At 37.9% G+C, this 16,151-nt stretch overlaps 1 protein-coding gene across 2 annotated transcripts in view; it reads right to left on the reverse strand.

The window, feature by feature from the left end:
* msrab (methionine sulfoxide reductase Ab) overlaps window positions 1-16,151 on the reverse strand; it is a 29,202-nt gene that overhangs the window by 5,824 nt on the left and 7,227 nt on the right. Inside the window, exons 1-5 of one of the 2 annotated variants that reach the window (XM_077239714.1) lie at window positions 16,025-16,108; window positions 15,714-15,782; window positions 14,545-14,664; window positions 12,582-12,686; window positions 644-750 (exon numbers count right to left, since the gene is read on the reverse strand). In XM_077239714.1, the coding sequence (XP_077095829.1) occupies window positions 644-750; window positions 12,582-12,686; window positions 14,545-14,664; window positions 15,714-15,782; window positions 16,025-16,073 (450 nt within the window). In that variant the 5' untranslated portion in view covers window positions 16,074-16,108. Of the gene's footprint in view, window positions 1-643; window positions 751-12,581; window positions 12,687-14,544; window positions 14,665-15,713; window positions 15,783-16,024; window positions 16,109-16,151 lie in introns of those variants that run through there. The other variant, XM_077239713.1, reaches the window with a different exon arrangement.

Here is a 16,151-nt window from a genome sequence, read left to right on the forward strand (position 1 = left end):
ATTCTTTGATGAATACAAAGTTCAAATGAACTGCATTGCATTTATTTGAAATATAGATAATTTGTAACAATACAAATGTCTTTACTGTCACTTCTGAACAATTTAATCCATAAATTGCTTGATGCAAAAATTAAGTATATTCAAAAATAGAAAAACAAATCTTACTGGCCACCAATGTTTTGAACGATAATGTACTTAATTGCTCATGAATGTCCCGTCTAATACATAATTTAGAAAAATTACACAAATGAGCACTGTAAGTACAAAACTGTCCCCTAAAGTTAGCAAAATCTGATTAAAAAAAAATCTCCCTTTGGGGACATTCTCAAATGTAAAAATAATTGTTAAATAAAAAATATATAAAAATGCAAAAAGTTATCTTGTAGGGCTTTTTTGTACAGCAATTACATTTAATTTAGCTTTATATAAACACAATAAAAGTAGACGTATGCCATATCCCAAAGTATGACATATCCTTATTTTAGCTAAGTAATATCTTAATAATCATAGCAAATAGTAATAAATAACAGAATCTTAATGAAGGGTTTGAAGGGGCTAGTGTTAGGGGTTATTAAATATCATTAACTCATTTTAAAGCAACGGAATTCAATGTAAAGTTTGTGTGTGTTTCGAGATACTGCACCTCCTGGTACACATGCTTGCTCATCATGGCCAGCTCTTGCTGTTCTGGGCTGTAGGTGTAGATGGCAGAACGGTACTGTGTGCCATGGTCATTCCCCTGTGCCATTCCTAAAAAATACACACACATATACATGCTTTAGACCCATTTAAAATCTCACACCTCAAGAATTTGCAGTCATGTCAGACACACTGGACATGCCAATATTTTTAATGATGTTTCAAACATTAGCAAGCAACATTCGATTCTACTGTGATGTTACTGAAAGAAAGAGAAAAGTTAAAAAATGTAAAAATATAGCAGTCTTGGAATCATTTGCCCCTTGGTAATATATGGAAAGCTATTTGTGTTTCAGTACATTCCTGTCATTTAACCTCCACAGTGAATTTACTGTCTCTCATCCATCTTTCCGTAGAACTGGATGTCGGCCATCTTGCTGTGCGCTCTCTACCACGTGGTGACTTCTGTAGCTCTCTCTCTCTTCAAAGGCCAAAACACTGCGTTCTGATTGGCTGATCCTACAAAGCCAAAGCGACAGTCACTGACCTTCCTTGTGACCCTGAGGCCTGTGTGTCATCACAGCCGCCAAACACATCACACAGCCAAATTAAAGAAAATGTTTCTAGAGAGAAGTATTTGCACACTTAATTAACACTTAGCGTCTGAATGCCACTGCAAATACCCCAATATCAAATCAAACATTTACAATCTGATTTTTCTGAGACATTTTTGCAATGTCTTTTAAACATCTAGTAGATCTACAAAGTCAGTCCCCCACAAGTTAACATAGGGGTACGCAGAATTAACTATGGAAATAATCCACTAACGTTTGACCACCAGAGACCACATACCTTTAGTCTGCATTTTGAATAGTATTCCAGACCGTGATTTGGTGCTCAAGAAACATTATTAGTATCAATGTTGAAAACAGGTCTGTTGCTTAGTATTTTAGTGGAAACTGGAAATTTAGTTATTTAATTAAATGGCATTCAGACATTTTTAAGTGAAGTTTAAGTGCCCACATACTTTTTAGGGCCACTGTATGTCAAGTAAAAAAAGAGTTGAAAACAAAAAGGAAACAGCGAGCACTCAATGTACTCCACCCGAGACAGTGGAGCACTTCTTTTTACAGCCTCCATCACAGCGCTTAGTTATTATTGATGATCCTCCCTGTTCAAGCTGAATAATATACAGAATCTCTCCTCTCAACACACACACACACACACACACACACACACACACACACACACACACACACACACACACACGCACACACGCACATGAACCGTGAGTGGAGAACGCTGCAAATGTGTTGTCAGCGCACAAACAGGGTGATAGCGGAGAGCTGGGCAGAAACTCGCTCCATAAATGTCACACGCAGTCTCTCTCTCCCCATAACATGGCTCTCCCGCAGGAAAACTATTTCTGTTAATGCAGAGTTCAAGAAGCTTCACCCTTTGCTTTAGAAGGAGGGAAGAAAGGAAAGCTTTACTATGTGTACTTGTGAGTGAATAAACTGTACATGCATGTGAAAACGCGCGCGCGCGCACACACACACACACACACACACACACACACACACACACACACACACACACACACACACACACACACACACACACACACACACACACACACACACACACACACACACACACACACACACACACAGACACACACACACACACACACACACACACAGACACACACACACACACACACACACACACACACACCAGATTTGTGCACAATTCAGAATTGAATTGAGAATGACTCCTAAATTCCAATTCAATTCTTGAATTTGAATTGATGTCAAAAACAGGATCTAGAATTACAATTCGAATTTGAATATAAGGAAGCAGAATTGCAATTCAAAACAAATTCTAAGAAATTCATATAGATATTTTTAGTGAAGTGTTTAACAATGAAGCTTTAGAGTATATGTCAGATATGATCGCATTACATATTCTATAAATGATATTAGTTTGAACTACTTGTACAGATTACATTAACAAGAAATATTTTCCCCCCGGAAATGAATGTTAAAAGCTCTAGTCACAGAACAAATGATTAAGTTTGATTTATTGTAATTGTAATTTTGTGGAACATGATAGAACATGACTCGGAACATGATAGAACATGACTCAGAACATGATAGAACATGACTCCCAGAATTACTTCAGTAAATCTTTAGAAAAAAAAAAACAATTTTAGGTGGACATTTGTTATATATATATATATATATTAGAACAAAATGTATGCAGGGTTGAGGAGTGAGTTAACTGTAATGAAATTACGTTATTGAATTACAAAATTAATGAAATTGTATTTAGTTGTATTACTGAGGTAAAATGTGTAATTTAATTAGTTACTAATCAAATTTAAAGGAAATTGATTTACATTGATAAAGTAATCCAAATAAAATAATCCAAGCCACATTTATAATGGGTAACTTATAACAGTAAGCAATTACATTTCCAAAGTAACCTTCCTAACGCTGAATGTATGTGAGATTCAACATATTCTTTCTGTTGTGTGACTAGGGTGACCACCCGTCACGCTTTGTGTTGTACCGCACAGCATTTTCACCCCTTGTTCCCCACGTCGCATATTGAGAAAATGTCTCGCATTTTTATCAGTCTGTTTGTTTTTAATTATCATATTAAGAAAATGTGCATGCGTTCTTTTGCCTTTTTAAGAAAGCATTTTATTTATTCTTTTTGCGCCGTAGTTTTTCACCTATATTTAACAGCGCTTTGTCAGAAGTACAATTACAACAGCCGTTTTTAAAATCATATCCAATGGTTGAAAAGAAAGGAGTAAACACGGTCACTAGTAGGTTGTCAATCAAAATGTTGAGCGGTGATTCGTTCCATGTGTTCCCTGTCAGAAAACAAATGGATAATTCGGTAAATTAAAATTAATTTAACAGAATTTATCAACTTATTGCCTGCTGTAGTTGTTTTAATTCACATCCTTTCTAAAAATATGAAAATGTTTGGTGTAATATAATCTCAATATATAAGGCTGTATAATAAAGACATGTTATGTTACATTGTGATGTAATTGTGTTGTCTGGAATGGACTAAATAACAAAGTATTTTTATCAGCTGAAATGCAGAATACAAATGTTTTTATTAAGTTAAATGGACATTATATAACAGTTTCAGGTTATGTTTTTGTGTTGGTAACATGTCCCAGACAAACTTAGTAATCGTCCCACATTTGGTTTGTTTGATGGTGGTCACCCTATGTGTGACTGTGTGGAATTTCTTTGAATCGCCATGAATTTAATTCCACTTTCTGTCATTCCAATTCCAATTCAAATTCAGCTTCCTGTGGGGCGGAGTCAATTCAATTCAAATTCCAATTCATGAATTGAATCGAGGCCAATTCTGAAATTCTGAATTTTGCACAAGCCTGACGCACGCACGCACGCACGCATGCACGCACACAATCATCCTGACAGAGACCAATCCTCTAAGGATACTTTGACCAATCCAGGCATTTTAAATATCAGCACTTATGTGGCTTCTCCTGGTGGGATGACGAGGAAGGAGGGGAGGGAAAGATTTGGAAGGGTGGATGAAAAGGGCTTGAGGACATTATTTTGCAAGTTACAAGTAAGAAACACAGACGTGTCATTGTTTATTCACCTTCATGTTGTTCCATACAATTGATGTCAATGGTTACCAAAGATTTTTGGTTAACTATATAAAATTATTCAACCCCCATTGCAAATCAGGTTTATTGGCAAAATTTACAGACTTTCAGCTGTTTGCAATGAACAAATTAAACAAAAGTTTTTGAAATAGCTTAACACAACAAATGTTTCAAGTTTTCCCCAAATTCAACTGAAAAAGCAACATGACTTCTGCAGTCTCAAAACTATTCAACCCCTTCATGGTAAGCATCTTTAGAACTTAGTAGAACACCATTTTGCAGTTATGACCTGATGTAAACGAGAAGTATAACCAGACACCAGCTTTTGGTAGCGTTTCTGAGGAATCTTAGCCCATTCCTCGTGAGCAATGGCCTCCAGTTCAATAAAATTCTTGGTTTTGCGTGTTGCAACCGCCTTCAAATCCCACCAGAGATTTTCTATGGGGTTCAAGTCAGGTGACTTTGATGGCCACTGTAGAATCTTCCAGGACTTCTTCTGCAACCAAGCTTTGGTGGAATTTGAGGTATGCTTGGGATCACTGTCCAGTTGGAAGGTCCAATGATGCCCAAGCTTCAGCTTCCTCACTGACTGCATGACGTATTTCTTCTAGGATTTCCTGATCCTTAAATGAATCCATCTTGCCTTCCACACGCTGCAGGTTTCCAGTGACAGAGGATGCAGAGCAGCCCCAGAGCATCACGAGCACAACCATGCTTAACTGTAGACAGAGTGTTTATATTAGCATTTGCTTCATTCTTCTTTCTCCAGACATAACGCTGATCCATAGGGCCGAAAAGTTCCAGTTTTGCTTCATCGCACCACAGAACAGAATCCCAAAATGTCTGTGGCGTATTAATATGATTTTGAGCAAATTGGAGCCAACTTTTCTTTTGCTTTTGGGTCAGTAGTGGTGAACGTCTTGGAGTTCTGGCATGCGTTTAGTAAGCGTCTTACTGTGTAGCTGAAACCTCAGTCTTGCTGCAGGTTTTTTGCAGTCACCCAAGGGTTTTCTGAACCTGCCTTCTCAGAAATCTGGCCGTGGTCATTGATAGCTTCCTTTTTCTGCCCCGTCCAGGTAGTGTAACCACTATTCCTTCACTTTTGAACTTGCAAACTATGCTTCAAAAGGTGTCTCTAGGAACAATTTGTGCATTCGCTATATTTTTGTATTGTATTCTGTTCCTTGTTTGTGAAGGGCGATATCATCTTCTCTTAACTTTTTGAACCATTCTTTTGACTTAGCCATATTTCTAATATGCAGTCAATTGTGATACTCAAACCCAGCCAGTTCAGATATTTAATGTGCTCTAGCTCAAGAACACCTAGTGCAACTAATGAAGCCCTTGATTAGTTACATCTGGTGTGCTGGAGACAACACCTGTTTTGCTGATTTGTGCTATAGTGAGGGATTCTATTCAGGGGGTTGAATAATTTTGAGACTGCAGAAGTCATTAAAAGTTGCATTTTAAGTTGAATTTAGGGAAACCCCTTTACACATTTGTTGTGTTGAACTATTTCAATTACTTTTGTTGGATTAGTTCATTGCAAATAGCTGAAAGTCTGTACATTTTGCCAATAAACCTAATTTGCAAAAGGGGTTGAATAATTTCGATTACAACTGTATTTATATCTTAAAAATATATTATTTTCTGTTCCAAAGAAAAAAGTCATACAGGTTTGGAACAACATGAGGGTAAGAAAATAATGACAGAATTTTAAAGGGATTGTTCACCCCTAAAATTCTATCATTCCCATCAACTCTTATCATAAACTATAATTTTAAAAAGAATCTTCACATAGATCTTTTCCATAAAATGACTGTTAATTTTAGTTCACAGCCAATAGCTTTATTTAAGTATTCAAAATATAACCCTTAAATACCAAATCAATTATCAGCCTCTATTTTTTTAATGATTTTATTTTTTCAAGATTTTTTAATGTCAGTACTGGTTGATGATAATTGATTATATTACTTTATAAAACAGTATAATTTAATAATGCAGTTAAATATATTCTTCAGTAAATCTCAAGACAAAAAAACTTTTCATACTGTGCATTATAATGCTGTGATGTCTAGATTCACTTATAGCATTTAAAATGACTGATTTAACTTTTCAAAGCAGTACAGAACTTTGAAATTGGCCATTTATCCGTAATCAGAAGAACGCAAACTACATGGATCACATTTTTGGTGAATCTTATTGCGTGAAAAAAAGAATGGTGGTTAAACATGGTGGTTTGAAACAACAAGAAGGCGAGGAAGTAATCACAGCTTTTTTTATTTTGAAGTGAACTATCTTTTTAAATTAAAATGGTGAACATCAGCAGTATGACTGGATTATGAAGCCCGGGGACTTACTCCCGAGATCTGTCCAGGTCTTTCAAAAGCTACATTTTCACTGTCATACAAAATGTCAATCATGTGTCATACTGATGGCTCCAAATCTCAGTCGGATGGATTTGTTGCTTTACGACAACCGAAGTGCCTCTCAATGTCTGCGGATAAAACAACTTATTCTAACCACTGAGGAGGCTCAAATGTAAGCCAACAAAACGACACACAAACAGTTTGGCTATTGTGTGTTTGTTTACTAAGCTGATGGAGAATGTCCATGTGTTTGTGAAGGTGCACGTGTGACGCTTTAGCAGGGTTTTGGCGAGTGTATGTTTGGGCATTTGAGGGTGTATGATGCGAGTGTGTATGTGTGTGAGGGGTTGTTCAGAGCACTGTTGTGTGTGCCCTGTGGGTACGGTGAAGCAGTGTGCGTGCGAGAGCAGCCAACTAAGAGGAATGGTGCAGAGCCGGGTCTATTTTTACACCTCTTATGTAACACACATACACACACAACCTTGTTCTCGCACGTGCACACACACACACACACACACACACACACACACACACACACACACACACACACACACACACACACACACACACACACACACACACACACACACACACACACACACACACAATTCTCTTTGCGAATAAAAATACGTGTTTAAAATGTGTAGTAAATGTAATATGGTTTAATACATGTGTGTTTGTTATTTTTAACATGTAGCCGCTATTATTTGACTGATGAAAAAATATATATATATTAATTATACACCACAAATAATCTCGCACTCTGAACCAAAACTGAAGTGTGGAGAAAACCAAACTGAAGAAAACCAAACTGAAGTGTGGAGGCCATGGCACAGTGGGTAGTGCACATGCTCATGACACTGAGAGCCATTGTCCTCACAGAGATGCAGGTATGAATCTAGGCGGTCATATTCTGATCTCAGTCCTTTTCTCACACTTTCCTTTTGCCATAATTTTAAAGGCAAATAGCCTGTAAAATTAAATAAAATTAAATAAAATAGCAATGCTACGGTTTTAAAGGTGCATTTAATAATTTTTGTTTATGTTATGTTGTGCTGGCCGTCACCTTTGACTAGCTGTGTGGAACTTAAATACATGCAGTGATAATGTAATAGAAATTCATAATTTCATGAGTAGAAGTGGCCAAAAGCAGGTGGGTTACAGATATAAAGCGGGTAGTCTTAATATATCAGCCCCTACGAGGTGACCAGCTTTCAGAAAAATGTATTTAATGTATTTGGAAAAAGTCTCTTATGTTTACTAAGGCTGCTTTTATTTTATTTTAAAAAAAAAAACTCCAGCAAAATCATTTTAAACAACTGTTTTCAATTAATATGTTTACATTTTAATTAATTCCTGTAATGACAAAGCTGAATGTTCAGCACTAAATACTTCAGTCTTCAGTCACATGATCCTTCAAATATCAAAATATGCTGATTTGGTGCTGTTAGATGTATCGAAAGATTTTTTTTGTAAAAGGCATTTATTTGTAACATTTATTTGTAACGAATAGTTTTTTACTGCAAGCATCTTCAAAAAAGCAACAACAAAACATCCAAATCGGTCCAATATGCCTGAAAAATAAGCTCAGTTTCTTTATTTAAAGAAAACAATGTTTTCTTAAAGCAAATTCTAGCCTTTTTTTCCATCCAACAGAAGCATCTCTTCAACCGTTTCTCGTCTACTCTCCATAAATGACCTCTGTCAGCCCCTCCCGCTATAGCTGATTGACAAACTGTAATGAGCCCCCCTCGACGGGGAGAGGCAGGGGTTGAGGTCACCCCCCCCCCACCCCGAGAGGCACGTGCCCGCTGCAGACTGAACCCCAAAAAGAAGGGGGGGGGGGGGTCTTTTCTATTTGTCCCATTTGGTGGCTTGTGCACAAAATGGTGTTCATGAACCCAATAACCTTTGTTTTCAACGACAAATCAAGAGTGTTGCTGAGGGATTTTGGAGATCCAAACAATTTCGGCACATAATTAGCTTGTGTGTATTGATGTTTTGCTCTTCAAGGTTCAATCATAGCAAACGTGTCAGTCACAGGTTACACACTGAAGGCAGGTAGACAACAAGATTTAACATTTACAGGCCTGGAAGATTGTAGCTCAGCCTTTACATTTGAGCGCCTGCGTCAGCCATCTTGTCTCTACCCCTTGAAGCGTGCATTTACGCATCTCTCTGACGCAGCAGCTACATAAATACTGCAAATCAAGAACAAAAAACATGACACGATAAAAGATGAAAGTGGTAAGACAGAAAGACGAGGACAAAGAAGGAGAGAAACCCGCCCTCTTGCCTTTCACTGTTAGTGGAACGAGGGATGGCGGAACGAAGAAAGTGACTAAGAGATAAAAGCGAAGGGTAAGAATGAAGAGTCACCGCGGAAATGCTGATGGGATGATGGTGAGGGGGAGCGAAAGATGGAGAAAAGGAGCTGGTAATGGGGGAGGAGAGGAGAGGAGAGAAGATAAGATGCTGTTATCCTGTAGACAGACTGAGAGCCCTGGGGTCCGCTGGGAATGGGGAGGGAGGGAGGGGGGGGGGGGGGGGGGTCTTTCTTAAACAAGGAAGTAACAAACTGCTGAGGTGATCAAGCGTGCATGTGCGCGTTTCTCTCATGTGTGTGTTCGCACTACACTTCTCCGTTCTATGGTTTGCCACAGGCGATAGAATTGTTACACTGGCTTCAGTCATTTCCTGTTCGTCAAATCCATCCAGGAACCCAATTTTACCAACTCGCCTCTCCCCACCCTGGCTTCCTGCACTATCTTTGTCAGCACACGCAGAGATGTAGCATGGCGGCACGAAATACAGCCTATATTTTTAGAAAATGAGCATAGGGTTTAAGGAAGCCACCACACGTTTTCAATACCATGACCTAAAGACTCAGCCAGAGCAAGTGTTGCTGGGTATAAGACGGGGGTACGAAGAGGAGCGTGCTGGGAGTGTTTGATTGGCTGTAGATGTTGCTATCCCAGCCGTGATTGGACGATTCTAAATCATGCTGCTGAAAGCAGAACCCTTTGAACTGTGAGACAGCAGCTGAATACACAGGTCTCCGTGCACAACGGGAACAATCGTGCATGTATGTATCCTATGAAACCTCACACATTTGCAGTTTCACACTATACATATATGTCTACCCGTGATTCAGAGTAATGACGAACACACACATACACGTGCACAGATTCATAGTTGATATGATGTGAGCGTTCGGGTGCGGACAAATGGAGTGTGCGTTAAGCATGCATGGATGAACAGCCTACAGAGACGTTCCCGATTCTCGACAGCCAATTGCAGTGCAGCGGCCTGCGCCAAAAAACACAATCTGACGCTTCTGTCACGCACATGGGCCATGCTCTTCATCCTGGTTCCCTACCCAAACTCCTGCAGGGTCATGAAACATGGCCTAAAAATGCCAAACGGGACACAGCGACAAATTCTGCTTTAGAAGATGCTCATATTTACAAAGTGCACATTTAAATGTCAACCTAGGTGAGTATGTTTCATACAAGCAGAATACATGTTCTCACATGACTCTGAATATGTGTGTTCATTACCGATGGGTCACGATGGTTGACTAGTCTATCTAGACTCTTAACCAAGGTCACTTGGGCTATATGAGGGAATTTCATAAGTGTGATTTCTGGACATTGAAAAAAATCATGAAAATGTATAAAATCCTAAAAAGTAATGGTTTATTTTTATAATGAATATACATTTTGTAGTTATGTCAAGCTGTAAAGTTTTTATTGGGTAGAAATTGCTATTCATGAGTAAAAAAAATATTTTCTAAAACCTGTAATCACAAATGACTATGTATATTCATGTATATTCCTTGGTGTAGAAGTATAAACCCTTTTGGAAATATAGAATTTAATTATTTTAATTGTTATTTGGAATTGGAATAAAAGGCTGCAAGTTCTCTTTTTCAGTCTACACTATTTCCTAAAATGCTATGTATACAACACATTTTTAAGACAAAGTGTCAAGTTAAAAACAGTTCAGCTTTAAAAAAAAAAGCACCTTAAAACCTCTTCTCAGCGTTTTATTCTGTTGCACTCTGTCTACCTGTTTTCTAAAGCAAGAATGGATCTTATGCAAACACCCCCTAAGAAACACATCAGATCGGGTTGGATAGACATCTTCCTCAGCCAGACTAATTATGCAAGACATCTATAAAGGGATAGTAATCCAAAAATGAAAAGTCTGCCATCCAAATCTGATCCATATCTGTATGATTTATTTTTTCTTCCACACAATGAAAGTGTGGACAGTCAATAGGATCCAATGTTGTTTGGATATTATAAATATTCTTATTCAATATTCTTATAAATATATTATTTTGTGTTCTGCACAAGAAAGTTATACAGGTTTGAAATAATATGAGGGTGAGTAAATGATGAAAGATTTACATTTTTGGTGGACTATCCCTTTAAGACCAGCTAGTCATTTACTTGTTCGGACAACCCACAGACTAATCGATTTTGAAAATATGTATCTGCACATCCCTTGTATTCTCATAGGTAAAGGAAAACAGAGCAAGGCAGATGTTTAATCACATTTGAAGGCCATTTCTGACAACTAACCCTGGCTTCTATGAGTAATTTTCTGAGCTCTACTTTCTGGGGCGTTCTGGCTGACAGGGTGACGGTGTTCCAAGTGACTTTTTAAAGTTCAAACACCTTCAGAACATGATGTGAATTAGAGAGCTGGCACAGAACCAAACACACAGGGTAATCATGTTGGCTCAAACTGATGATTTGACACATGAAAGATTCAGAGTAGAAAACCACTCCATGGTCCTTAAAACCACACTCTGACTTTTAGGGGGCGTGTCTTCAACTGGCAGATCTATAGGCATGCATTACTGATCTCCAAATGGAATTTGTGTACCTTCCAGTAAGAAAAAAATACAAACAAGAAAAGTTATTACAGGGTCTGACTGAACGAACCACAGACGTCATATAAACTATTCAAGCAGAGACTGTAGTCCCACAGTCCAGCGATGAAGGAGAGCCGAAGAGTTGTGTGTGTGTCTGCTTCAGGTCCTCGGGGTCAGGCTTTATGAATGTTTCAGAGGACTGTCTCTTCCTCTCTTTTCTCTCTGTTTCAGGGTGACTGAACACATAGAGCCAAACAACAGCTTCATGCTGCAGCCACACTGTTACATCAGACAGACAGACAGACAGACAGACAGATAGATAGATAGATAGATAGATAGATAGATAGATAGATAGATAGATAGATAGATAGATAGATAGATAGATAGATAGATAGATAGATAGATAGATAGATAGATAGATAGATAGATAGATAGATAGATAGATAGATAGATAGATAGATAGATAGATAGATAGATAATTTAATCTATTTGTGTGTCTGTTTGGGATCAGATACACATTAAGTCTCTCTGCTCAACCAATTAACTGAATGGAGTGAATTCATTTTTGTGTATTTATATGTTGGGGTTTTGGGGTCTCATCTTTAGCGCTGGATTTCAAGCAGACAGCAAGGCTTACTAATTCTCAAACGAAGACCTGAAGGACAACACAGACGGCAAATATCAGCTGTGTGTTCAGGATTGGGTTTGTTTCCAGTGGATTGGAGGAATAGGTGACGCTTGCACTAATGCACACATGCACAATGTCTCTTTTCCTCTCATGGCTGAATTGGTCTCAGACACATTAACATAGCCAGTCTGAGGCTGTTCCAATTCCCGCAAGATCATCCTGACCATCCTGCACACACACATGCACAGGGCAGTGTGAACAGACAGATGCAGCCATGTTTTAACCTCATGAGGCCGTTTGCTTTTGGACCACTGCATCTCAAACCCAGGGGTCTTTCTATGGACATCTGTGTGAGTGAATGTTTGTAGATGTGAGGGAATAGGTGTGTATGTTTACCTTGAGTGGGGTCATGGCTCTCCCAGAAGACTTTGAGAAGTTTCTCTAAACTGACATCTTTAGGAGAGAAGACCACTCGCACTACTTCTGTGTGCCCCGTTAGACCTAAAGAAATGGTAGGAAAAAGAATTAACACAAATAGAACTGCACAATTGTTGAGTGATTTTGCAGTCTATATTAAATTATGGCTATAGAAAAGGATATTAAGAATTAATGACTTTTTTATTGTCTATTACGTTTTTTTACAGAACATTTTAAAGGGGACATATCATGAAAATCTGACTTTTTCCATGTTTAAGTGCTATAATCGGGTCCACGGTGCATCTACCAACCCAGAAAACGTGATAAGTGACAACCTAGTAATTTTGTTTTAGTAAGCCTTTCTCGGGAAGTATGTAAAAAAATAAGCCGATCAGATTTCGCTCCCCTTCTGACGTAGGAAGGGGATCTTATTATAATATTACCGCCCCTTAATCTGTTTCTTAATAAGCCATTTGGTTTTTGCATAATTCGCAAGCGCCAACGGTGTAACCAGTTCTAACGCAATGGCAAAAGTTTGAGCAAAGCATGCAAACTGCTCTGTCGTTGGCTGCACAGACAAGAACAGAACACTATTTGATTTGCTCACACCGGAAAAGGGGCAAATTTGAAAATGTATAATTAATGATCTGGGGGGGGGGGGGGGTATTTTGAGCTGAAATTTCACAGAGACATTCTGGGGACACCATAGATTTATATTATATCTTGTGAAAAGGGGCATAATATATCACCTTTAAATGAAAAGATTAAATATTCTTCAGTGTGCTCATTTAATTCACAAGATAAAAAAAATATTAATAATGACATATCGAATATCATTAAAAGGGCTAAAAAATATAGAAATTATATTTAGCTACATTACACAACCACTGAACAAATATACACAAAAAACAATACCATTCATCTCACAAAGACATTAAGACATTTAAAAAAATTTTTTTAGCAATGGAAGGTGATGCATTAAAGGGATAGTTCACCCAAAAATTAAAATTAGCCAATGATTTACCCTAAGATCATGGAATAATTTTCATTTTTGGGAGAACTATCCCTTCAAACTGAGCATAAGTGACAGTAAAGAAATGTATAGAAATATTTATATTACAAATAAAGTAGAATCCTGAAAAATATTATCATGGCTTCCATATTTCAATATGACTATTTTTGATTAAATAAATGCAGTCTTGGTGAACAAGAGACTTCTTCAAAACATTTTAAAAATTAACTGACTTGGTACGGACAGTAAGTTTATTTGATTGTATTTCTTGTGGTTATGATAGGTTTTGTAAACAAATTCAAGAACAATTTTAGGCACACAAAAAAGCCACAATGATAATTTTATAAAATAATAATAAAACCATAATTTCAAGCTTTTAAGCATAAACCTTTAAAAGGTTTTTAAGATCATGAGAACCATTCTGTCAAATGAATCCAAACTTTTGACTGGTACTCAAACAGCATGCACTTACTGAGCAAAACTGTATCTGCATATGCGTTTGCTACTCTTACAAATAACAAAGCCTGTCTACATATTAACCCAAACACCCAACACAGTTCTGACATCCGCAGGTCTTCATCAAACTACACACTTAAAAGAGAATTTGTGTGTGAAGCCAACCCTCTGCAGAGCTGCAGTCAGAACCTTCTCACTGGGATCAGTTGAGAAACTGCAACATCACAGCAGCTGCATCCCTCCCTCCATTTCATCTCTTCTGAACTGTCTGGCTACAAGTAGGTCATACAGAGGAAGGGGGAAGGGCTGCGGATCTGGGAGAGAGCAGTGCACTCTGGGTAGTTCACTGCAGATGAAGGGAATGTTTTAGCGAAGGCTGCAACAAAGCATTAATTTGGGTATAGTGAAGCTGCTGCTGGCCTTACGGTTGGGAAACCTCTTTGATATGTGAGGTGAACGAACAGTTAGACTCACCTGAACACACCTCATGGTAGGTGGGGTTTGGTGTGAAGCCCCCAGCATAGCCCACTTGTGTAGAAAACACACCAGGAATCCTCCAGAAGCGCCTCTCTGCTCCCCAAAAACATCCCATACCTGAACAGAAACGGGACAGACATTAAACGGCAATAATTATAGGATTGTCTTAAAAAGAGACACAATTGTCTTTTTGGTTCCAATACAAAGCCTTCCTAACCACAGCTGTTTGACATCAAACAAAAGTCAAATTCAGACACTGTTGATACCTCCAAAAAAATTATATATAAAACCTCAAAATGACATTTTATTATTTTTTAAAATATTCTTTTTATATTGTTTTATTTATTTTTGTGTTTATTAGAGTATAACCTTTTAGCATAGTCCCATGGTAACATAAATCTCAACTGGAATCAACTGCAAGCTTTAGATGATTTGTGTGAAAAGCAATTATTCATGTGTGTCCATTGAGAAAGTTATGGCCTATGTACAGCACTTACACTACAGTTTAAAAGCTAAGATTTTGAAATAAAAAATAATACTTTTATTTAACAAGAAAGCATTAAATTGATCAGATGTGACAGCAAAGATTTTCATTTCAAATAATTGCTGTTCTTTTACCTTTTCTATTTATCAAATAATACTGAAAAAAATGTATCACCTTTTTCGACAAAAATATTAAACAGCAACTATTTTTAACTGGTATTAATAAGAAATATTTCTTGAGCACCAAATCAGCATATTGGAATGATTTCTGAAGGATCATATGACACTGAAGACTTAGCTTAGCCATCACTGGAATAAATTACATTTTATTAAATTTAATTTACATTTTATATTAAAATAGGAAACAGTTGTTTTAAATTGTAATAACTTACGGTTACAGTTCCATTCCAGTTTGAATACTGTCTTAGATGCTGTCTATGTAGGCAGCTTATTAGAACTACTGTTCTGTTTCAATTGATTCTGTTAATTTAAACTGGCTCTTAGCTACATTTTTATTGGCTCGGGAAATCAAGAGGAGAGAGGGGGAGAAATTAGATAGAACATGACCCAGCCTGGACTCAAACCCAGGTTTCCCATGAGCCATCACTCTAACACAAGTGGTACTTTAAGAAGCAATGAATTAATTGCACCCGAGGATGTGATATGGTCTTCTCCAAACTCACCAAACATGATCATCTCCATACTGTCAGGAAATGGTTCCACAGTGGGGTTCCCAATGGCGGTGTGCTTTACTGCAGAAACATAGGCGAGAGAAAAACAGCAATATAAATGTTCTGTTATCAATGGGGTGTACGTGTGCACAAGGTGGCGCTGTTCCAGATGGTGGGACTGTCAGACTGGTGAGGATTATTGCAGATTTGCCTGGTTTGCTCAGGCTAAGCTGAATCAGTGCTGCTGTTTCTGCAGTGGGAGACACTTAGCCGATTACACTGCTGTGCGTTCCCTCACCCAACACACACACACACACACACACCTCTAAACCATCCAGAGAAGGTCACAAACCATGAGTGACGTGAACGCATCGGAAGGAGACAACACCAGCTCTCTGAAAGCCCTACAGAACGAGCTGCAGTGGATTAGGCCACAGGGAGAAAAAAAGA

Source organism: Siphateles boraxobius, unplaced genomic scaffold (genome assembly GCF_051911475.1).
Source record: "Siphateles boraxobius isolate OS27281-9 unplaced genomic scaffold, OSU_SipBor_1 22, whole genome shotgun sequence".
Taxonomy (NCBI): Eukaryota; Metazoa; Chordata; class Actinopteri; order Cypriniformes; family Leuciscidae; genus Siphateles; species Siphateles boraxobius.